Here is a 22,446-nt window from a genome sequence, read left to right as displayed (position 1 = left end):
ACTTATAATCTAATCAATAATACTATATTTACAAAAAAAAATCTTATAAAAATTTTCAGATAAAACAAAGTAAAAAATACGGAAAGCATCGGTATTCGTAAGATTTATTCAGCTTAACATTACACTAATCTAATTTAGCAACCAGATCAGTTAAGCTTTCCCAACATCCTAGTCATGACACGTGTCTGAGTACGACAACATTGACTTACTAAGCCAGGAGCGTATAAGAAACTCATTGCTGACTCAGCTCTTTGTGGATAAGCTTCACATCAAGTAAAAGAGGATTAATCATCTACGTCACCATCCAACTACATTTCCACACGGGTAAAGATCAGAAAAATCAACCTCATGGCCCCCCAAGAATCCAGGGAACACCGGTGGCCGGTAACCAGTGATTAGATAATGTGACGCAACCAAACAACGCTGTTTTTGTAGGGCCGAGTTTCTGGGACCGCAGTCCATTTTCCCATGCAAATTTGGCTATAAATACGTGGCGATAGTTGCGAGTCTTTAACTTACTGCTTCAACAACGTACGTGTTCATCTCTGCTTACTATCAAAAACACTTTCGTTTTTTTATTTCCAAATCTTTGTTCTTCTTCTTTGCATTATTTGTTTTTGTTTCTGTTTGATTATTGTCAAGTTCAAAATGTGTGGAATACTTGCTGTGCTTGGTTGCTCTGATGACTCTCAGGCCAAAAGGGTTCGCGTGCTTGAGCTCTCTCGCAGGCAATTTTCTTCCATTTTTTTTTTTTTTACCTTCATTTTCATACCCTTTTTGGTGTTTATGTTCTTCCTTTCTGCAATTTTATATTTTTCAGTTGTGTAGCTGAGCTTTTTGTATAGTCTTTTTGTTTTGTTTACCGGTTCATAACCATTAACCAACTTAGATTTTGGTTATGGATAGATATAGGACCCAGAGACTACGTTATTCTTGGAGCCAAAAGTCAGTTCCCGAATAAAAAAGCATTATATTTAAAAATATAATTAACATTCAACATCACCTTTTTTAATCTATATTTTTCGTGTGGGGTTTATGAGGCCCATGTGACGTGCAGTGGACCAGTAGTATGTTTTGTTAAATATATATAGAAACTAAAATTGATGTGACTCTGTTAATACTGTAATAGGTTGAAGCATCGTGGTCCTGACTGGAGTGGTATTTACCAGCACGGAGACTTTTATTTGGCTCATCAACGTCTAGCCATTATTGATCCTGCTTCTGGTGATCAGCCTCTTTATAATGAAGACAGGAATATTGTTGTCACGGTAAGCCACACATTAATATGGCCATAAAGTGATACCAGTTTAATTTAATTTATTTACAGATGATTGATGTGTTAAAAACTTAAACCTGCAGGTTAATGGAGAAATTTACAATCATGAACAACTGAGGAAGCGTTTGAAGAATCACAAGTTCCTTACTGGCAGTGATTGTGAAGTTATTGCTCATCTGGTGGGTCACCTTAACATGAAATTTTAATCTTAATTTCTTCAATTTGCATCCATGTTGTATCAAAGTTTCTCTATGTTTTGATTAATGATTTTTTGTTTATGATGGTATCGTGGTTCTTGCATGTTCTGATGGCTGTGATAATTAATCATACTCTGGTTTGTGAATGTTCAATTTTAGTACGAGGAGTATGGAGAAAATTTTGTGGACATGTTGGATGGAATGTTTTCATTTGTGCTGTTGGATACCCGTGATAATAGCTTCATTGCTGCTCGCGATGCTATTGGAATTACTTCCCTGTACATTGGCTGGGGTCTAGATGGTAACATGATCTTCTTAGATCTTGCCTCTAAAGCACATTGATGTTTGTTTGTGTAAATTTTTTATTTTTTTTAATTGGTTTCTTTTTGTTCTGTCTATGTAGGCTCTGTTTGGATATCTTCAGAACTCAAGGGTCTGAATGATGACTGTGAACATTTTGAGACTTTTCCTCCCGGTCAGTTGTACTCGAGCAAATCTGGAGGATTTAAGCAATGGTATAATCCTCCTTGGTTCTCTGAGGTTGTTCCTTCGACTCCATATGATCCACTTGCTCTACGACGGGCATTTGAAAATGTAAGATTCATAAACTGTAATCCCAAGTGGAATTGAATTGAATGTTCTCTTACGGCTTTCTTAATTCACATCAAGTTGAATGCTATATGTGCAGGCTGTAATCAAAAGGCTGATGACTGATGTCCCTTTCGGAGTCCTGTTATCTGGGGGCCTTGATTCATCGTTGGTAGCTTCAATCACAGCACGCCACTTAGCTAGTGCAAAGGTTGCTAAGCAATGGGGAACACAACTTCATTCCTTTTGTGTTGGCCTAGAGGTTGGTTGCGAATAATGACACATTACAGTACAACTTCGGATGAGTTTCTTTAGTCCTAAACTTGGTCTCTCCATATATTTTCAGGGTTCTCCAGATTTGAAGTCTGCAAGAGAAGTTGCAGACTACTTGGGTACTGTGCATCATGAATTTCACTTCACTGTTCAGGTATTGAGACAATTTTTTTTTTTTTTTTTTTTTTTTTTCACTACAAACTACAATAGCTCTTGCTTCTATGGCTATCTGAAACTGTAAACTATATGTCTTTGGCATTTGGCAGGATGGAATTGATGCAATTGAAGACGTGATCTACCATATTGAAACATATGACGTGACGACTATCAGGGCAAGCACACCTATGTTTCTTATGGCACGTAAGATTAAGTCACTTGGGGTAAAGATGGTGATGTCTGGTGAGGGCTCTGATGAGGTTTTTGGCGGCTATTTGTACTTCCACAAGGCACCTAACAAGGAAGAATTCCACCGTGAAACATGTCACAAGGTAATAGCTGTTATATGGCATATAGTTTACTATGTACAGGGCTTCCGATGTTTAGATGTGAAGGAAATTAATGGTTCTCTTCTGATACATGTATGTATGTAGATAAAGGCCCTCCACCAGTACGATTGCTTGAGAGCAAACAAATCAACATCTGCATGGGGTCTGGAAGCTCGAGTACCCTTCCTCGATAAAGATTTTATTAATGTGGCAATGGCTATAGATCCTGAGTGGAAGATGGTATGAAATAAGTTGTATATTCTCTTGGTTTTTCTTTATTCATATGATAGCAGGCAGATCTCATAGCTTATACAATGTCATTGATTATTTTTTAATCATTTTCAGATCAAACCAGAAGAAGGTCGTATTGAGAAGTGGGTTCTTAGGAGGGCCTTTGACGATGAAGAGCGTCCCTATCTGCCAAAGGTAAAAGCACAATCAATGATTTGCTGCTGTTTTATCCACAAGTAAGATTGATTGTTTAATTAAACATGTTCTGTTCCCTATTTCCTGCAGCATATTTTGTACAGGCAGAAGGAACAATTTAGTGATGGGGTTGGCTATAGTTGGATTGATGGCCTCAAAGCCCATGCTGCACAACATGTATATATACCGTCCTCTATTTGGTTCCTTCACCATTTATTTTGATTGCTGGTCAAGAAGAAGTTAAATTAGAATGAATCATGACTTTTTCACATTTTATAGGTGACGGATAAGATGATGCAAAATGCTCAGCACATCTACCCACACAACACCCCTTCCACAAAAGAAGCCTACTATTATAGAATGATCTTTGAGAGGTTCTTCCCACAGGTAATCTAGTTGAATTTAGATAATTGTTTACTCTACTTTGGTGATCTTTTTAGCATGAACTAATTGTATCATGTTTTTCTATTATCTCCTATGACAGAACTCAGCTAGACTGACCGTCCCTGGAGGGCCTAGTGTAGCCTGTAGCACTGCGAAAGCTATAGAGTGGGATGCTGCTTGGGCGAACAATCTTGATCCCTCTGGTAGGGCTGCCCTGGGAGTCCATCTTTCAGCCTATAGCCACCAGGCAGCTACCACCACTGCTATGAAGCTGCCATCAAAGGTCATTGATGATATGCCACGGATGATGGAAATTAGCACCCCAGAACTTGCAATCTCCAGCTAGTGCCTGTTAGAGGACAATAAAGTGGGTGAAACTTATGGCTTCAATGGATCTTTTAGATATCCTTTTGGATTGTAATATTGATTTAGGCACTGTGTACAAGTTAGAAAAATGTTCCTTGTGGTTGTTTAAATATGTGTTATCATCATCTTCTTCTTCTTCTTCTTCTTCTTTTCAATTCTGTTATCAATAAGTTGTACTTGCTTAAATGAAAATGGCAACTTTCCTTTGTGTTAAGATCTGTTCACAAGGGTTGGATGATTCCTTTTAGTATTTTTGTATACAAAAGAAAAAATTATCAATGAGAACAAACTCTTCTGTACTGATATGGATGATGGACTGGGCCATGGTGACAAAACCCAAACACTAAAGTTTGAAGATTAACCAGAGAATTTTTATTTCCTTTCACAAATAATATTGCATATTTTACAGGAGACAATTAATAGAGACTTGCAATTCAGAAACTAGAGTTTGCTACATCTGATCATCTTAGTTAAGGAACTAAAAATACAAGTGCTATTTTGCATCTTGAATTAATAAAAATATTCAATTAGAAGAAACCACATTCTCCTTAAAATTACTTAGTTGAACAAAGCTGCTGAAAATAGTTGGTTCCAAGTATCAGGTAATCCTGGAAGGCACCAATGGCTACAATCAGCATTGTCAGGGTTAGCCTTTTGCTCTGGGTTCGAATCACCACTATAAATTGAAGGGTGCCCATCTTTCCTTAGCTCTGATAGCATTGTTATGTCTAACAAATATGCAGGGTTGGTCATCTCCCTCATCACTGCATCCACCACTCTCATTTGATCGGGATAAGCTCCAGGGTATATTGTTCCACTCATCGGTGCTGTTTCGCCATAGCAATTCTTTGTTGTAGTTGAAGTTGCTCCAGCACTCCATTCATTTGGACTGTCAAGTCAATGTCATTTACCAACATTACTCACATTACTATACAACCCATAATAATGTCTTTCCAGTACAGACGTCGGCAACCATAAGAAAATGCAGACTTATCCATTGAAGTCAGTTTAACTAATGTTATCTGACTGACCTCACATAACTGTTCATATTTTATTTCAGACTTCTACAAATTAATGGACATGGCTATAATTTCTTTTTCTTGACTGTCCGTTAAGTGACATAGTTTACAGGTTTCTTGATCTTTTCATAAATGAGGGTTAAAATTGTTCATTTTTGCATGCTCCAGAATTTGCAGAGAATGGATACACTATATGATTCAAATAGAGACTTGGGAAGTGGTCCATTGGAATGTGCAGCAAGCATTAAAAAACAGTACCAACTTTGTCTTTCTGCTGGGTACTGCATACTTTTAGTTCCATTTACGAAAATGAAATTATTTTAAAAGTAAGTTTTAAATGCTACCGACACATTTTGACCGACACATTTTGATTGAAAATGGTATGCTCCTGTTACAATGTTCACGAGCTGGTAAAAGTACTGCAGTTGAACATTGATTTATAACTGTAGATTCAACTGTCTATTCAAATCCTGTATATGTATGGTCCATACTAAATGATATACTACTTTTGAATCTACTAATCTAACTGCTAAAAAAAACTTTATGGATTCACAAAATGAAGTTCTGTTTGTTATATCTGGGATCTGTTGATTGCTTGCATAGAGGGCATGGTTTGTTTTAGTGTGTTAATGGCATTAAAGAAGGCCTTGCAACTTGCAAATTTGAGGTCTATGACTCTACACTACACATTTTTTTATAATCAATTTGGACCAACCTGGGGATGGCCATAACTGGCCCCTTTAAATGCACACAGCTCCAATTGGACCGAATTTTTAGTGCTTTGTGCTATCCTTTTAGCAAGCAAAAACAACAATAATAAAGCCTAGACTTTCACCGCACACAATCATATTAGAGAGAGAAACAGAGTGAAGAGTTTAAAGTCCTTACTTGTAATGTGTGGGGGAAATTGACTGGAAAAATACTCTTGTTTTGGTTCTGTCAACATTGGTGTCAACCCAATTGGCCCATGTTCTCAGTGCTTTGTCCAAAGCCACTAATCGATCCATGTCTTGGTAAAGCGTACCCTTTGATTCCATGTAATCCCATCTGCATAGTTCAACATAAATCTTTCAATCATACAAATTCAATTACGGTATCTTTATTGGATTACTCAAACTATTGTAAGCTTATATGAATAATTATATAGGCAAAGTCAAAATATGGACCCTTGGAGAGACCCGTCGTGGCTCCACCAGTGTCCAGTGTTGAAAGATAATACATCTGCAGCACGCCAGTATTTGCCATTCCCATTAATGTCCTCTAACTTCAGAACCCTCTTCCCTTTTACGATGTCTATTTCTACCAAATATGGAGCTCTGTAAAATGACACTGATAAACCATAATCCTGCACAATTAGCCATAATAAACCATTATAAACAAGAGGGTCGTATCAGTTTGATAATGTTATCAAATGGATAATTTAGTTACAAAGTAACAGATAGTTGTGATGTACAAATATCTAATAATAATATCCGCCGTTACGATAATAAATTAATAATACCATGAAAAGAATACAAAAAGAAAGAAGACAGAAGAAAACTATAATTGTATGTTGACTTTAAAATGAGATTAATGCATTGCAGTTGGCATGAATTGGCTCAAATTATGCTGACAAATACTGTACTAGATTGAAATGCAGTAAAACCAAAAGTTCTTGAGCGTTATCTTTTTGCACTTTTCTTACTTTTGCTTTCATTATTCCGAAAAGAAAACTCATAATTTGAGTAATTTTAAAGAATTAAACAAGGTTTTGCATGAAAAAGACAGAGAATTAAAGTAAGAGTCACATCTTTGCTACTGTAAAAGATGCTTCAAATTAATAGCAGTCTAAAATAATAGGACTTACCAAGAACTTGAATGTAGAAAGTGGATCTCCTTTAATCATCTGTGTCTGTGTTTCTGGTGCAGCTGCGTAAATCATGCAAATCAACGACTCCCATTGGTTTCTTCCCAAGGAATCACCAACAAACATCACTGTTTTGCCTTTCATTTTCAGCAAAAATTCAAGCCCATTGAACCTGCCACACAAAGTTCAAAATTACTGTAACACTTCTCTCTTTTGCAAACGTTCTGGTTTCTTTAAAATTCAGAATTAAACTCACGAAGGAAAGGGTTCAAGTTCGGACTTTTTTTTCTAAATAGAAATCATTTCCCACACGAAGAAATCTATGTTAAATGTAGTAGTTGAGTTTAACATATAGTTTTTTTGTTTTTTACCTTGGGAGCTCACAATTCAGAGGCTGCCATCTATATTTGAGATAACCAGAGTCAGGACGACCGTTCATTTTGCAGTTGAATTTTGCATCAATAAAGGGACATTGAGAAGATTCGTACACGGGGTACGTGTCATCACGAACCCAAGCGCCTGCAAACAATGCACAAGTGCTTTGGTTGGCTTGCAGCATTGGCCTTCTATGGTGACCATGAATATTGTGGTTTCTCATGCTCATTATGACAGCAGATGAAACTGCCAGCGGTTGAACTAACAAAACTAAACATAAGATTGTGAAAAATGAAGCAAGTAGATGACAAAAAGAAGAAGAAGAAGAAGATTGAGAATGAAGAAGAGCCATATTAGAAAAAAAGCAAAAGCTAAACGGAAGAAAGAGTATGAAGAGAGGAGGGAACTATCTGTTTTGTAACGTATATATTTATATATAACAAAAGTGGGGATTAAATCATATAAAAGAGTGGGGTTTTTGTATTGTTGTGTACATGTGAAGGTAGCTGAGATGGGTTCACGTGAGTTAATGGATTGGTGGTGGTGTCTTGTGAATTTGATTTGGACTTCTGAAACTCAAAAAAGACCTCCTTAATTCTACTTGTAAAGCAGTTTGTCAGCAAGACCTTTTGTCCACAAGATTTGGTAGTTTATTTATCTTTAATTTCAGATATTAGTTTTGAGAGATTGAAAAGCTAGCAACCAAGTAGATAACCATACAAGCAAACAAGAGGGAGCTCAGTTAGAAGATGGGGCCAAAATGTTAGAGAGCCAATTGTTTTTGTAGCTTTATGTTTGTTTGTTGAAGAGGGTGAACTTACAAAACCCACCTGGAAAAAAGGGGTCCTTTTGGTGGGTTTTGTGGGCGCCTCAAAGGGTTTGATTCTTATCTCTCTTATCTTGTTAATAGAAAAGGAGAAAGAATACTTGCCGTATGACCAAAACAAAAAGCACTTCTTGCAATTGCCCCCCCTTTCTAACAAAGAATGAAAATTTTTGAAAGCACATGTTCTTTGCTTTCCTTCACTCATGAAACATGGAACATAATCCTCTCTTAAGTTTATTTTAAAGTATCTTGGTGCAATCTTCATGCATCATCCTGATCATCAGATGCTCATCAAATTACTATGCCATGAAAATTTTGTTCTAAAGTTTGATTCATATAGGCCAGTTATGGATGAACTTAAAAGTAGGATGAAAGTCAAAATCCAATCTTTTTGTCAGAATTACTTGAAGAAGTGATGGTGATATCTTAGTACAAATTTACAGGCTGTTTCAACTTTAATTCAAAAGGTTCACCCGCTAAGACTATGATGCACAGAAATTGAAGTTTAACCATTTCATGTGATCAACCTTTATGACTGTCTTTTGGCTCAAAATTTTTATTAATTAGGCATATGCTTTTAAACCTCACTAATATGGCAACTTTTGGCGAGTGTGTTTAACTGTCGATATCTTGAAACAGAGGAACTCATGAATGGCAATGGCAGAACAGGACACATTTTTGCAGTCTTTCATTTGAATAAGTGGTTTGTGGTTTATACTTTACATTGCCGATATTTAACTCCACATATAAACTGAGATTATCTATTTAGCGCAAAATTTACTAGTTAAACTATGGGGTTCCTTTATAGAAAATCATATAAAAAGGGAATGTGGGTCCTTTGTGTGGAACACATAACGTGGTTAGGCGATAATAAAGCATGTGTTGTTGCTATTTTGTTGTGTGCATAAGAAGCAAAATTTGCGGCTTCATTTATCCAATAAGCTCAATTACTGTTTTAAAGCCCGGCTCGACCCAGCCGATTGAATTGGTTTAATCGGGACCCAAAGTCTTCATCGGGCCGGGTTACAAATTTTCCTATTCATTTAAAACCTTAGAAATTAGGACATAAAGCCATGAACAATTGAAGTTAGGAATGTTAGGACTTTTGAAGAGAAACGGTAGGTGAATGCAATGTTGGCAATGGTATTGATTTTTAGTGAGTAAATCGATCGAAAATCACAAAACAATATCGTTGGAAAAATCTTACTATTGCTAGCGATTGGGGAGGTAAATAGGGTAGGGGAGGTAAATAGGGCAGGGGTGAGATATGTTTTGATCAGGAGACTGAGGGGAGTGTTTTTGTGGTGATCCGGAGTGTTGTCATCGCCAAAAACAAGCCCTATTCGCCGACACTGATAATAGTGTTTAAGGTGTTTTTACAAGATTTCAAACCTATAGGAATTTATAGTAATTTTTAGGGGTATTTTTGTTAGATTTTAAACTTTTGGACACCGATTTAACCTACCGGTCAAACCAGTCAATCTGGACCCAGCCACTTTGCCGGGTTGGGTTTTAAAATATTGAGCTCAATCCAAAGAGGACTCTTTCATTGAATTGGGAGGTTACATATATATAATAAAAATATAAGCAAGCATTTGAAGAGTAATCTGCATTTTGCAGATTACTATGAAGAATTGGAACTAAGAGCTTGCAGCATACAAGATGAAAATATTTTTACAGGAGAGCAAAGGCTCTTGAAAAACAAAAAAAAATACTCCTGCAACTTCTACATTTCAACTCAGAGCATGCATCTCTACACAAAATTAGGAAACTCAATGATCACTTGCGTATTTACTTGGATCACATCACCAAAAACTATACATAAGCAACGTGATCTGACTTTGAGAAACTTTCTGTTAAGCAACAATCTGAGGTCCTGCGCCCAGTCTAAACAACCAAGTCAGAATAATCTTTTCTTTCTATGTTCATGTTTGCACACTTTCCTTATTTTCACAGCGGCAGTCGATGATGAATTTATCATTCTTTTTAGCTTGCTGCCATCTTCCTCCGCTTATAGCCGCTAATGCCATCACCTCTATTCCAGGTTTCTTGCTTAAAATTGGCATCCACAACTGAACACTGTGGACTCATGTGTGTATGTTGTGATTCGCATTCTAGATGTGTCGGCTGTTTCACCTGAGGTCAAAAAACATGTCAAAATCTAGTAGCAGAAAAAAACCTAGAAAAAAGGGCGGTGGGGGGACTCAGGCATTTCAAGTACCATTGTGACAAGAAGATTCCAGCCTTCACTACCACTATTGCCGTTTTCTACTGCAACACTGCAAAAAAATCACAATTATCATTAACATAAAATTTCTAAGCAGAAAGCATTTATGTTAACTAATTAATTAATTTATTTTACTTCAGATATTCCATTATCTAATTAAAGTGAGATGAAACATACTCCACCAGTCTTTGTTCCACAATCCCGCTATCTTCAATTTGTTCTGCTTGAAACACTTCAGAAACAGAACTGTACCCAGCAAGATCAACATCATCACCACTTAGAATTTCAGGTTGAGATCCTGTACATTGCTAAGTTAGACAAAGTTTGTGAGGTTGGATGGTGACAAAAAAAATTCCCTTCAGATAAGGCAACTGAAACATACATACCTCTTGATAGCTTCACTTCAGCTGACGTGCTCTTCAATAAAAGTTTTTGGCACATAACAGTATCTTGGAAATCCAAGAAAGTGTAATCGACAAATTGTAGTCTTTCAGAGTTTGTCATCTTTGTAAAACCAAATGATGTTGTCCATGTGTTTAGCACACTAGGAATGGCGGGTAAAATCAACCTCTGGACTCCTAATTCCATGAGTTTCTGAAGAAAATTGGATAAAAATAATAGTCAGGATTTCAAAAATGTACCTCGTCTATTAAAGCAGATAAAATGAATATACGTCTGTTTCATTTCTGAACAATTGCACACCAGGAATGGCAGGTAAAATCAACCTCTGGACTGCTATTTCCATGTCAGTTTATCATTTATGAACTATTAAACATTAAACAAATCATATTTAATTACATGGGCCAACTTCCAAATAAGAATATGGTAACTGTTAAGATCCCACATTAGAAGGAAAAAAGCTGGGCATGTGAGTTATAAAGGACTTGGACACCCTCCCTTGGCAAGCCGATTTTTCAAGAAGAGTTCTACCCAAGCCCATAAAAGACTCATGACCTAGCCCAATTTTTGAGTTAGTGGAGTGGGTTCCTATCAATTGGTATTAGAGCGTGATCCTGCATAGGGCTGTCAGTCGAGCTGAGCCGCTCGCAAGCCGACTCGGCTCGACTCGTTAAATACTCGAACTCAGCTCGATTTTAATCGAGTCGAGCCAGCTCGAATTCGACTCGAGTAAGATATCAAGCCGAGTTTGAGTCTACCCCGACTCGGCTCGATTCGGCTCGCGAGCCAATAGTGGCTTGTTTAGGGTTTTTCTGCGCATAATACAAGTTTTTGGTTTGTTTTGTAATTTGACATGTAAGAGACTAAAAGGTTTAAAAAATCACAAATTAACCCTTAACCTAAATTAACACAAAATCAAATCCCGTAAATGCATTCTCCCCCAAATCAAGAATCTTAAAACAAGAAATCCCAAAAACAAGATCCCGTAAATTTATCAAAAAATTGGATCTGATTTGTGTAAAACAAGATCTGTAGGTTATATTAAATAAGGGTCAAATGAGTCGTAATCGAGCCAATTCGAGCTCGCGTTAAACGAGCTTGAGTCGAGTCACAAGCTGAGTCACGAGCCGAGTTTTTCTGCTCGGTCGACTCGTGACTCAATTCGAACTCGTCTAATGCTTAACCGAGCTAGACTCGTTTAGGGTGATACTCAGTTCGACTCGGCTCGTTTACACCCCTAATCCTGCGTCTACGTGGCAGCGCACGCGTGACAAACTGACCTTGGGCCCGGGTTGCTACCTTGAGAAAGGGCATAGAGGCCCGAGGAAAAGGAGATCCATGTAGTCACCCAAGAAGCAAAGAGGCCGATGGGGGTAAAGATGCCGACGTAGACGTAAGTTACGAAAGCATGGTGAAATATTAGGATCTCATATTAAAAGGAAAATAGGTGGGTATGTGGGTTATAAAGGGTTTGGACACCCTCCCTTAGCAAGCTAGCTTTCCAAAGAGAGTTCTTCCCAAGCCTATGAAAGACCTATGGTCCAGTCCAATTGTTGAGTTATTGGAGTGAATTCCTATCAATAACATACAACACAAATAAATTAAAAAGTTCTGGGGGGTCATATGAATACGGATTCTACAACTACCACTAAATTATTGTTCAAATATTTCAGCGGCCCCAGCTTGAGATAAGAGGACAAATACTCAAGACTCATGTTGGGTTTCAATAATGTCAGCAATAAAGCACTTTCCATAAAAGAAACAATAAAATTCCTGAATACACAGAGCAAGATGAATTTACCTTTTCAAGCTCATTCATCAAAATACGACACATTCCAAGTCGACGATGGTGGAACCTAGTACCAACAAGAGGTACTTCTGCGGCCTTTTCTCCATAGACCCTTGAACAGGAAAATGAAAATTTAGACGAACATTATTGACCATAGCACAAAGGTTAAGAAACCTGTTAAAAAATGTAATTCTGTACAGATTATGATCTTCAAATTAAACTCTCTATGAAGCTTACCTTATAGTAGCTACAGTAACCAGCTCCTCATTTTTCTCCAAAAGAACTGTGTAGAACCCTTGGAAGTTCAAACGGTTAAGCTCAGACCTGAAATTTTTCAGAGCATTAAGACTGGACTTTACATTATGATTCTTTATTTCCATTAGGTAAAAGGCTCAACTAACAACAGTTATGATGTATTGAAGAATCAATGTATGATAGTTCAATTATCAACTGCAATTCAAACACAATGGCACAAGAAAACAGATTGATGAGAAGTGCCTAATAATCAACCAATTCTTTTGAACTAATAACCATATGGTCACCACTTGACTTCATTAAAAACAAAAGTTACAACCACATGTTTAATACTTGTGCATTCAATAAAAATTACTTCCTCATGTTTATGAAATTCCACTCTGTAGGCTTTCTGTTGTGTTTTCAGAATCATCAAAAGATTAGATGATTTTTGCTCCAGAAGGACCAGAGTACATAAATATAATTGGCAGAGTACTTTTGATAGCAAACATAAAAATATTGTATCAATAATAAAGAAGAAAGGGAAAGCAAATTGGCACAGTACTTAATGAAGATAAGGTATCACTCACCTTCTACAAAATATAACATCTTCAACAAGATCTCTATTGGTGTGAAATTCATTCACAGGCTCAAAACACTCATGCATTACACAAAGAGCAATATTGAGCTTGCTCAATGCCTCAATGTTTGAAGCATCAAGTTCATGATTATCAAATTCTTTGCACTTCACCAGCGTCCAAGTTAGATCATTGCCTATTGGAATTGGTTTTCCTAAAAGTTGACAGAGGCCCAAAAATATCTGCAAAAAGTGTAAAAGTGTTAGTCATGTTTTCCAAAGGAACAACTTATAGTACAAAACAATTAAGTAAATAAGTTGAAGAACAATAACTATTAAAAATAAGCAATAACTAATCATACATAAATCACTCAATTGAAGCAAAGACAAGTGTAGAATACCTCTTCACACTTCCTGCTGCAAAACCATTTTCCTTTAGAATGAGTTCCTGAGTAAGCTGCCACTGGATTCTGTACGCAACCTCGGTGATCTATGTCACAGAAACAAAGATTGCATCAGAAGTACTTCAAATTTGCATAGAGCTTATCCAGAATTAAAAATTTGTGACTTACATTTATGCTCACACTGATGACAAATGAGTATATTTTCATCCATAAAATTTCCAGCATCTTCTCTGAATTTGCTGCTGCCACAAATTCCACAGCAACATGATGGGCAGAACCAGTCACCATCTGGAACATTCTATGAAAGCCCAAAAAAGAATCAATCAAACACAAGAACCAAATATATCTATCTTATGTCAAGGTAAAAAGCTCAGAAAGGAATAAAAGATGAAGAGAATTAAGCAAATGAGATACCTCTAAACCAAGGCAATGCTTATGGAATGAGGATGGGCATCGATCACATAATATAAGTTCACCTCCATAGTGACAAATGGAACATATGTAGTCATTCTCACCCTCATGATGACTTCCTTTCAACTCATGACTTTGTTCTCCTGTAAACTTTCTTATATTACCATCCCTTAGAACTTGTAGCAGGCATTCTAACAATGACCTTTCATCATCTTCCAAGAAGATATTGCTAGCTGGGCTACGTAGAGTACTGCCTGCATGGACTTCAAAGCCTCCAAGAGTATAAACCTTCCCACAACAATTACACCTGATACCCTCACGAGTTATCCGCCCTTCTGCATTTGGACGCCGTGTCTTTCTAGTGCGATAAGTCACTTTTGCTCTTGGAAGAATGACATTGTTATCCATCAACCAAGAGAGCAGAGTTCGAGGATTGTGGTTTGATAAAGTTGGCATCTTCACCCTTTTGCTTGATCGAAGAACACAGGTTCGGCAACCATCTTCCAGGTCATCTGCTAATGTGGTCAATGCTCTAGAGGCCTTTCCCCGTTTGAACTTTGGGAGGCTGGTACTACAGAAGTCATCTTGTATTTGAAGCAACTGGGAGGAACTAGTTCTCCTTTTCCTTGTCGGTTTTCTTGGCTGTGACATACAAGAAGACTCAGTACATAAATATTTGGAGAGAGCATTTGATTGCACCAAACTTTTCTGAAACTGTGGATTACTCACTGCACAAGACAATTTCCCATTTGTTGATTGGTCCTCAGCTTCCTCACTGGAAATAATATTGTCTGTGGTTCTACAAGTAGGAGCACTATTCTCAAGACCTGTTGCTCCATTTAAATAAGCTCTGCAGGCCATCCGAAGTGACCAGTAACGTTTCCCTCCTGGGGCATGGTAATACAAAGTACGGTTTTTTGTTGTCGCATATTTAAATTCCCACCCCTGGTAGGCTAGATGTCTTCTAGCATTTAATATCAAGTCCTTCTTTTTAAGACTGTCACTGCCATTATCAAACTTATACCAGTCCTCTATAGCTTGAGGGTTACATTTAGGTTTGACAACGTGAATTTTAGAAGAGGAAGAATCCACAGTTTTGGGGCAATAATCAAGATCCCAATAATCTTCTGGCTGTTCAGGAGGTGAAGACTGTGTATCATCAGGTGTAGTATGCAAATTTTGTTGGTTGTCTTGGTACATCATGGTGGTTTCCGCTAAATCCAAACAAACCTGACTAAGAGAATAGTGACGCTTCCCATCAGGAGAGATATAACGGTGTCTGAGGGCTCCATTTTCATCCCTCGCATATTCAATTTTCCATTTAAGATGTATGAGATGTTTTCTAACATCTGTTTTCAAAGAATTCCTATCACTTTTTTTATTGGTTTGTGCATATTCGATAATCACAGTAGGACAATACTCAGCTCCAGGAACTATATCTGGAACAGCAGATCGCCAAATCCAATTTGTCTTGCACTTAGAACTTACAAACTCCCCTGTTATCTTATTGGACTTGATGCTAGAAAATGTTTTATTATTGCTATCGTTTATCACACTACTACCTGAACTTCTATCTGGATTGGAAGGTAACACCATCAGAGCCTGGGGTAGCACAGACAATGATTTATCATGGCTAAATCCATCTGATCCATTCATAAGATTCAAATTTGGCCCAGCATCCTCTGAAACAGATATTAATTGAAGCTGATCAGACTTCTCTTGAACAGGTTGTGTGCTACTATGATTCACATTTACTCCATCACAGTTCCCTTGCTTCTCACCAGACACAATAGCCTGCGACTTTCCAAGTTCTACTGGATGCAATGTAACATCACCTACAGGACTGACAAATTCCAATAGTCGCTGGGTTTCTTTTTCCAAGGAAAATGGATGGCCTAACACCCTTTGAACATTATCTAAAAGAATTTTATAGTTATCATCAATCACCTCTGATACCAACTCTTTCCACAATGATCTCACAGAAGAGGTCCAGTCCTTAACCTTCTTAAAACCTTTCTTCCCCCGCAAATCATACCAAATTTGTTTCACTGAAACCGTAAGATATGACTCTTTCTCATATTCCTCGATCAACTCAAGAAACAACCAGGTACCCCGACGGTGCCAAGTCCCTTTACCTTCATTCCAATCATGAGTAACCCTGAATGAATCAATTCCAATTGCCATCTCATCCCCCAAGTCAGGAAAGAAAATCCTCCTCTCCTGGAAACCATCATTGTGATCAAATATCACACCTTCCCACCAAGCCTCCTTGTAGTAGGCATCCACACAGAGTCCATAAGGAAGGCTCCGTTCCTGAAACTCAAATGCAGGCGGCAATGGCCTTATGTTTCCACGGTTATGACATTGATTTGCATTGGTACAACAAGTGCCATCAACAATCGGTGAAACACGCACTAAATCTACAAGATTATCACACCCATCATCAGTGAGGAGATGATCATATTTTACATGACGAAGAAGCTTTCTACAAACAGTGACGACTCCTGAGTGCCATGAACCCAAAAACCCGTGTTCTTCACTCCTCACCTATCAGATTCCATACATATTAATACACAAAACTGAAACCCCAATTAGAAAAAAAAATACCAAACTGAAGGAAATTTCCTCAAAACCAAAATACACACACACAAAAAGGAAATTGAATTTTGATTTAAATATTTAATAAGCAATAGTAAAATTTCAATTGGACTAACAACAATATAAATTCTGAAAGCATGATAAAATAACAGATTAAAAAATAAAGTCACTTTAAGAAAAGCAACAGAGAAACCCAAAATCAAGCCATGCATGAATGCCAAACAGAACATAAACCATCCATAGATAGAAAATAATAATGAAACAACCAATTTAAAAATACAATGTAGCTAAAATCAAACTCATAAACCACTTAACTCCAAACCCTACACTCAAAAAAATAAAAATAAAAACAAAAACTTTAAAGAAGACAAAACAAAAAAGATTAAAAACAAAGCACAAACAAAACAACGCCGAGAACAAACACAACAGACACAAAAACCCCACAACAAAATAACAACCCCAGATACTAAAAACCAAAAAGATTCACAAAAATAACAATAATGTAGACGATAAAGAACTCAAAACGATGCGGCATTGATGAGGCGTTTACATTACCTCTACTCTCTCACCATCCTTCAGTTTCATACGCTTTCGTTTATTACCAAACGCTGGTTCAACAGCCATTGAAGACCAGAAAAAAAAGAGTTTGCAAGTTTGCGTTGGATGTGTTGTTACATATGGGAATCAGAACGAGCGTGAAACTATGAGAAACTTGAGAGGAATTCGCAGTTATATGCAATCTATACTTCTACTTAATACTTTGCCACCAAGTAAGAGCGTCAACTGTGTCAGGCAACACATAAAACTCTCTCTCTCCCACCACCACGATATCTCACCGTTGGTTTACTTGGACCGAACCACAACTGACGGCTCTGATTTGGCTTTGTTTTCTTTTAGGGTAAATAACTGTAAACCCCCTGTTTTTATCATTTTAAAGACTACACCCGTCAAATTTAAAACGATAACAAATTAACCCCCTAATGTTACTAATGTACCAAAATTTAAGGGTGTAATCGGAGACAAGAGGGGCATTTCTGTTATTTTATACATTCATACATCGTACAGGGGCATAACGGAAAAAGGCTGTGTTCTGTTTAGAAAACAAATTCCGAATTTTACTTTGAAACGAGTTGAATTGTCTGTGGGTGTGTGCATGTTAGGAAGGTGTGTCATCAAAGGTAAGAACCAGTAATCGGACGGCATATATACTGGTGAGAAGATTGGGTGGGACCGATTTGTGACTGTGATTTCGTATTGAGCGGTTGATGATTCTGTACGAACAAAGTACAGATAATTAACGTTTAGTGATAGAATGGGAATAAAGAAAGGAATCCCTTTGGGTTTCAGGAATTCGTTTAAGATCCGAAATCAAAGTAGGAAATTTTATCTAAATTACATTTAAGTAATCTCTTAAGCGGAAAATCTCACATAAGAATATGAGAAGATTGTTGAAGGAGGAAAGTTATCTATAAATGGTTGTATTACGAGTTCACTTATATAATTTTTATTATTTTTAGGGTAATATTACGCTTATAACATAATCTCAAAAACTTTTTCTTATAAACCCTGACGTAATAGTTTGTAATTAATCAATTTATAACGAGTCATACCTGTCCAATTATGAACTAATTAATTGTGAGCTATTACGTGAGAATTATGACAAAAAATTTATAAGATTAGATTGTGAGTAAATCTTTATTGTTATTTTTATGTTTAATTTTAATTTGTAAGATAATAGAAATTGTATGAATATTTGGTTATTAACTTTAAAATCCTTAAGAATTAACGGAGGTAAACTGACATGAACACCTTTTGTCACATAAAAAAACGGAGTTAATGTGACGTGAATATTGATTTAGTTATATAACTTAATTATTAATTGATTTAGCCATTAATAGAATAGCTAATTAATTGATAAAAATAAAATTGTAAAGAAATTATAAAGAAAGAGAAAAAAATAAAATAAAACGTACCGTTTCCCAAGAGCACAAATTGAGTTTTATGTTGACGCTTAACCTCATCAATTGAGGAGTAATCAATATCATTAATTTAATTTTCCATTGTTTGGAATCAAAATATATTATATTGCGAATAAAAATATTGAATTTAATTTTTCAAAGATCTCCAATGTCAGATGGAATATAATAAACCATCTGACATTGGAGATCTTTGAAGATATTATATTACGAATAAAAATATTGAATTTAATTTTTCGTCGACATTAAGCAATAGAATTGAAGTAGAGTTATGCTTGAAGCTTTCATAAATTGGCGAGTAAACTAAAATTTTTTTGGTCAGGTAATTTTAAAATACAATTTTACTATTACCCAAATTTATATTATATTTTTGGCTCCGCACTATCACTATTTTCTTCTCCAATCATTACTTACAAAAATCCCTCAAATCCTACTTCATTCAACCTCGACAATCATCGGTAATCAAGCAATTAAGGTTTGTACAACTGTCCTCTCAAGTCAAATTTTGATCACTCCCAATCACCAAAATCCAACATTCCATTATCAAAAGATTTATCCACCTCCCCTCTTCAAAAGTCCCAACAATCTAGACCGAGTTTACTCTTTGTTCGCTGCCAAAATATATATTTAGGTATTAAAATGATATTTTAAAAGTTTGTATGTAAAAAAATGTTATTAAACCATTATTTGGATGGAAAAAGGTGGTTAACTCTAAATTAGCATGTCATTCTTTTTGTATTGACTTAATTTAATCTGTAATATTACACTCATAAACCTTTTTCACTAATTTTCTCTCACAAATATGATATAGCAACTCATAATTGATCAACTCGCAATAGATCTTGTCTGCCTAAACGATGAGTCATGTCTGACTAAATACAAATTAACCAATTATAAACTATCACATAAGTGTTAATGAGAAAAGTTTGTGAGAAGTGTTTGTCTTTATTCTGATTTAATCATTGGAATATCAATGTTATTTATAAGATTACAAGGTGGTCTTGAGAGGAACAAAATCTGAGGTAACTCTTAGAAACAGGAAAATTCTTCCAAGAAGGAAGAACAGAAGATTCAGAAAGCAGATACTCTATGTTGGTCTTGTAAACAGGTCGGACATGAAAGGGCAAAATACTGCAAAAGACGAGTACTTCCGAAGCTTGATCTTCGCGCGCTCCAAGCGTTTGACTTCACAACAAAAGAAATGGTTTGATGAGCACAAATATTTGTAAAGGATTTTAGCTTTCTAAAGAACTGCAAGCTGACTTTGGCTAGTCAAACGCTATCGGAAAGTCTAGAAGCTCAATCCAGGATTGCCATGGCAACAGGTCAAGGTTTTGTAGAGCTTAATAACTGTTTGCAGAAGTTAGCCAGGAGGCTGGCATGGCTAGAAGTAGAAGCTGACAAATTATTTTAGGAGGAATAAGAGTTTAAAGGACGAACTCCTATTTGCAATACAACGATTCAGAAAGTCGAGGTAATAGAAAAATGTCAATGATTTAATAGTAAAATTAGCTAATCAATTGACAAACCAAAAACATATATAAAATGATAAATCACTGTTTTAAAAACAAATTAATTAAGAAAAAGATAACATATAGTTTAATTAACTAGAAAATGGAGTCAACAAAAACACAGAAACATTAATTATTGAATGTTGACTGTTGAGCACTCTATAATAAGCTGTAGCAAGCACCTAATTAATCCTGATGAATTTTGAACCTTTCCAGCCCAACTTTATAACCTAAAGTCTTAATGTCATCTTGCACCTGCGCCCGGAAATCACTGTAAGTAAAAGGCTTGTAGTTTGAGCTCCGAATCACACTGCCTTCTTCTGGGAATACAAAGTAGCAGATTGAGAATCTCTCCACCTGTTTTTTCGTTTTCACTCTGTGCTTCGCGCTCATGTACTCATCGTTACTGATTGCCTACAAAGTAATGTCAAACAAAATTAATCTCTGTAATCAGCATCTTAATTCATATATATATAAATCTTTATTATGAGGAGTAATTAACCTGCATCATGTCTCCAAGATTTATAATCATTGTGCCAGGAATGGGTTTAACTTTGAACCATTTATCGTCTTTGAACAGTTCAAGTCCGCCCACAATGTCTTGTTTCAGTATAGAGAGAACCGAGCTGTCTGTATGCAACTCCATGCCTAGAGCCTCAGTTTCAGGTAAACCCGGGTAGCGATAAGCTCTCACATACCCAGTGGATTCTGATAGATTAGACTTGGATTCTTCAGAATCCAAATTAAGGTTCTTCACCATTGCTTCAAATAGTGTTTTAGCAAGCCTTCCCATATGCCTCCCGTATTCCTCCAACAAAAGTCTAGCAATTAAAACATACCAAACAGGCAAACATTATAATTAAATAAAACTTGTCGACGGTGTGTAAAACATGCATGGTGGAAATCGGTACGGAAAAGGGCAGCAATGAATAATGAAGAATAACTGGGAGGTTCTTATCAAGATTTAGTATTCCACTACTAATAATGAAAGTGATGTTGTTGTTGTTAAAAAGAGCTAAAGCAGACTTTTTTTTCCCGGAAAAAGACGTAACCCCTTTTTGATTGAATGATTGTCTGTCAGAATCCACGGACTATCCATTACAGTAAGATTAATAATCCACTTATAATATAAAAAAAGCATGTTTAAGAGAGATGATAAGGAGGGCTTATCTTCTGTGTCGCTTTGCAGTTTAATTTATTGGCCATTACAATCTCCAAAAGTTGCTCAAATTTTCTAGCTGGTTCCTGATATTTTTAAGGGAGATTGAGAGAACCAGACCAATATTGGATTGATTGAAATTATCGAAGTATAATTTCACAGCGATGCAATAAAAACCAGACATTAAAGGCACATGTCAAAATACTGAAATGCTGTTGGTAGGGAGAATTCAATATTGATGAGGAAAGGAAATATCAGAATTCAGACCTCATATCGCACCAAAACTCTATTATTTTTCTGTTTAAAGAGTAACTGAGAAGTGGCTTTAAAAAGTTCTTGACACTGACCATGCAAATCTTTGGTGTTCAAAAGCAAGATCCAGACTATCCAATCAATATGTGTATGTCACATCTAGGTTTTGTTATTGCCCACCCCACCAGAGACCAATATAAATCTTAGACCAAAAAATAATAAAATAATAAAAAGAAGAGAACTCCCAATGAAAAGCAATCAAACAATAAATGACAAGAACCAAAGTGATAAAACTATACCTGAAAGAATGAAGCATGGGATCTTCATCGGCTTGAAACTGAGAGAGTTGACTGAGAGGAACGTTGAATCCTTCAACCCAGTTTATATTGTTGGGACCTCTTGATAAGGCAGTTCCCGATGGAGTAAGAGCAGGAGTCCCCCAAAAGTAGGACACTGGACTAGTGAATAACCTTTGTTTGGATTCAAACGATAGAGAAAAAACCTTTTTGGCTTGTTCTTGAAGTTGGTTCATAAGGGTCAAAGGAACTTGATGATTAACCAAACGAAACATACCCCATTCTTTACATGCCTCCCCAAGTTTGTCCAGGTTTATACACTGGAGATCTATCAGAGGAATAAGATCTAATGAATCCTCTTCATCAGCCGGATCATACTTCTGGCTTTGCTCCTTGTTTTGGTGGCGAAACGCCGGAGGGTAAGATCCAAGATTGCTCATTTCTTTTTGTGTCAAGTTGATGATGGTTAATGTGAGACGATATTTATAATAATATAGAGTAGAGAAGAGTTAATGCAGGAGTTATTGTATTTGTCTGTGACAGTGAGGGTCC

General features: G+C 36.5%; 4 protein-coding genes across 4 annotated transcripts; 1 reads left to right on the top strand and 3 right to left on the bottom strand.

Moving 5' to 3' along the window:
* The first annotated feature begins 514 nt into the window (after positions 1-514).
* LOC116130152 (asparagine synthetase [glutamine-hydrolyzing] 1) lies at positions 515-4,240 on the top strand. Its single transcript, XM_031415899.1, has 13 exons — positions 515-728; positions 1,130-1,268; positions 1,360-1,455; positions 1,633-1,774; positions 1,877-2,067; positions 2,162-2,323; positions 2,408-2,488; positions 2,601-2,822; positions 2,925-3,059; positions 3,165-3,245; positions 3,336-3,422; positions 3,525-3,632; positions 3,730-4,240. Exons 1-13 carry the CDS (start codon positions 649-651, stop codon positions 3,973-3,975), a joined length of 1,770 nt encoding a protein of 589 aa, XP_031271759.1. The 5' UTR covers positions 515-648; the 3' UTR covers positions 3,976-4,240.
* Positions 4,241-4,344: 104 nt separating this feature from the next.
* Positions 4,345-7,930, bottom strand: LOC116130153 (protein PMR5-like). Its single transcript, XM_031415900.1, has 5 exons — positions 7,232-7,930; positions 6,861-7,032; positions 6,181-6,359; positions 5,903-6,061; positions 4,345-4,884 (listed from the first exon to the last, which is right to left on the bottom strand). Exons 1-5 carry the CDS (start codon positions 7,585-7,587, stop codon positions 4,554-4,556), a joined length of 1,197 nt encoding a protein of 398 aa, XP_031271760.1. The 5' UTR covers positions 7,588-7,930; the 3' UTR covers positions 4,345-4,553.
* Positions 7,931-10,047: 2,117 nt separating this feature from the next.
* On the bottom strand, positions 10,048-17,324 carry LOC116130272. Its single transcript, XM_031416028.1, has 11 exons — positions 17,256-17,324; positions 14,106-16,649; positions 13,860-13,989; positions 13,689-13,777; positions 13,301-13,530; positions 12,714-12,800; positions 12,489-12,588; positions 10,675-10,882; positions 10,466-10,586; positions 10,283-10,340; positions 10,048-10,197 (listed from the first exon to the last, which is right to left on the bottom strand). The coding sequence occupies exons 1-11, from the start codon at positions 17,322-17,324 to the stop codon at positions 10,048-10,050; spliced, it is 3,786 nt and encodes a 1,261-aa protein (XP_031271888.1).
* A 2,925-nt stretch (positions 17,325-20,249) lies between these two features.
* LOC116130155 (gibberellin 2-beta-dioxygenase 8-like) lies at positions 20,250-22,350 on the bottom strand. The gene is made up of 3 exons (XM_031415901.1): positions 21,898-22,350; positions 20,690-21,008; positions 20,250-20,601 (listed from the first exon to the last, which is right to left on the bottom strand). The coding sequence occupies exons 1-3, from the start codon at positions 22,332-22,334 to the stop codon at positions 20,374-20,376; spliced, it is 984 nt and encodes a 327-aa protein (XP_031271761.1). The 5' UTR covers positions 22,335-22,350; the 3' UTR covers positions 20,250-20,373.
* Positions 22,351-22,446: the final 96 nt, after the last annotated feature.

The sequence above is a fragment of the Pistacia vera genome, unplaced genomic scaffold (assembly GCF_008641045.1).
Source record: "Pistacia vera cultivar Batoury unplaced genomic scaffold, PisVer_v2 Contig218, whole genome shotgun sequence".
Classification (NCBI taxonomy): Eukaryota; Viridiplantae; Streptophyta; class Magnoliopsida; order Sapindales; family Anacardiaceae; genus Pistacia; species Pistacia vera.
Note: the sequence above shows the minus strand (reverse complement) of the source record. Positions and strands in the feature narration are given on the sequence as shown.

What these genes read in the sequence shown, in the direction of transcription:
- LOC116130152 (XM_031415899.1), top strand. Translation starts at nt 649, where the DNA reads ATGTGTGGAATACTTGCTGTGCTTGGTTGCTCTGATGACTCTCAGGCC. An exon ending in CCTTTTGTGTTGGCCTAGAG is followed by an intron (nt 2,324 to 2,407) that starts GTTGGTTGCGAA and finishes ATATATTTTCAG; the next exon opens with GGTTCTCCAGATTTGAAGTC. An exon ending in AAGCCCATGCTGCACAACAT is followed by an intron (nt 3,423 to 3,524) that starts GTATATATACCG and finishes CACATTTTATAG; the next exon opens with GTGACGGATAAGATGATGCA.
- LOC116130153 (XM_031415900.1), bottom strand. Translation starts at nt 7,587, where the DNA reads ATGGCTCTTCTTCATTCTCAATCTTCTTCTTCTTCTTCTTTTTGTCAT. An exon ending in CACGACGGGTCTCTCCAAGG is followed by an intron (nt 6,062 to 6,180) that starts GTCCATATTTTG and finishes TGAACTATGCAG; the next exon opens with ATGGGATTACATGGAATCAA. An exon ending in ATTTCCCCCACACATTACAA is followed by an intron (nt 4,885 to 5,902) that starts GTAAGGACTTTA and finishes TTGACTTGACAG; the next exon opens with TCCAAATGAATGGAGTGCTG.
- LOC116130272 (XM_031416028.1), bottom strand. Translation starts at nt 17,324, where the DNA reads ATGGCTGTTGAACCAGCGTTTGGTAATAAACGAAAGCGTATGAAACTG. An exon ending in AGCATTGCCTTGGTTTAGAG is followed by an intron (nt 13,990 to 14,105) that starts GTATCTCATTTG and finishes GGGCTTTCATAG; the next exon opens with AATGTTCCAGATGGTGACTG. An exon ending in GATGTTATATTTTGTAGAAG is followed by an intron (nt 12,801 to 13,300) that starts GTGAGTGATACC and finishes GAAAAATTTCAG; the next exon opens with GTCTGAGCTTAACCGTTTGA.
- LOC116130155 (XM_031415901.1), bottom strand. Translation starts at nt 22,334, where the DNA reads ATGAGCAATCTTGGATCTTACCCTCCGGCGTTTCGCCACCAAAACAAG. An exon ending in CCCATGCTTCATTCTTTCAG is followed by an intron (nt 21,009 to 21,897) that starts GTATAGTTTTAT and finishes TTTAATTGCTAG; the next exon opens with ACTTTTGTTGGAGGAATACG. An exon ending in ATCTTGGAGACATGATGCAG is followed by an intron (nt 20,602 to 20,689) that starts GTTAATTACTCC and finishes ATTACTTTGTAG; the next exon opens with GCAATCAGTAACGATGAGTA.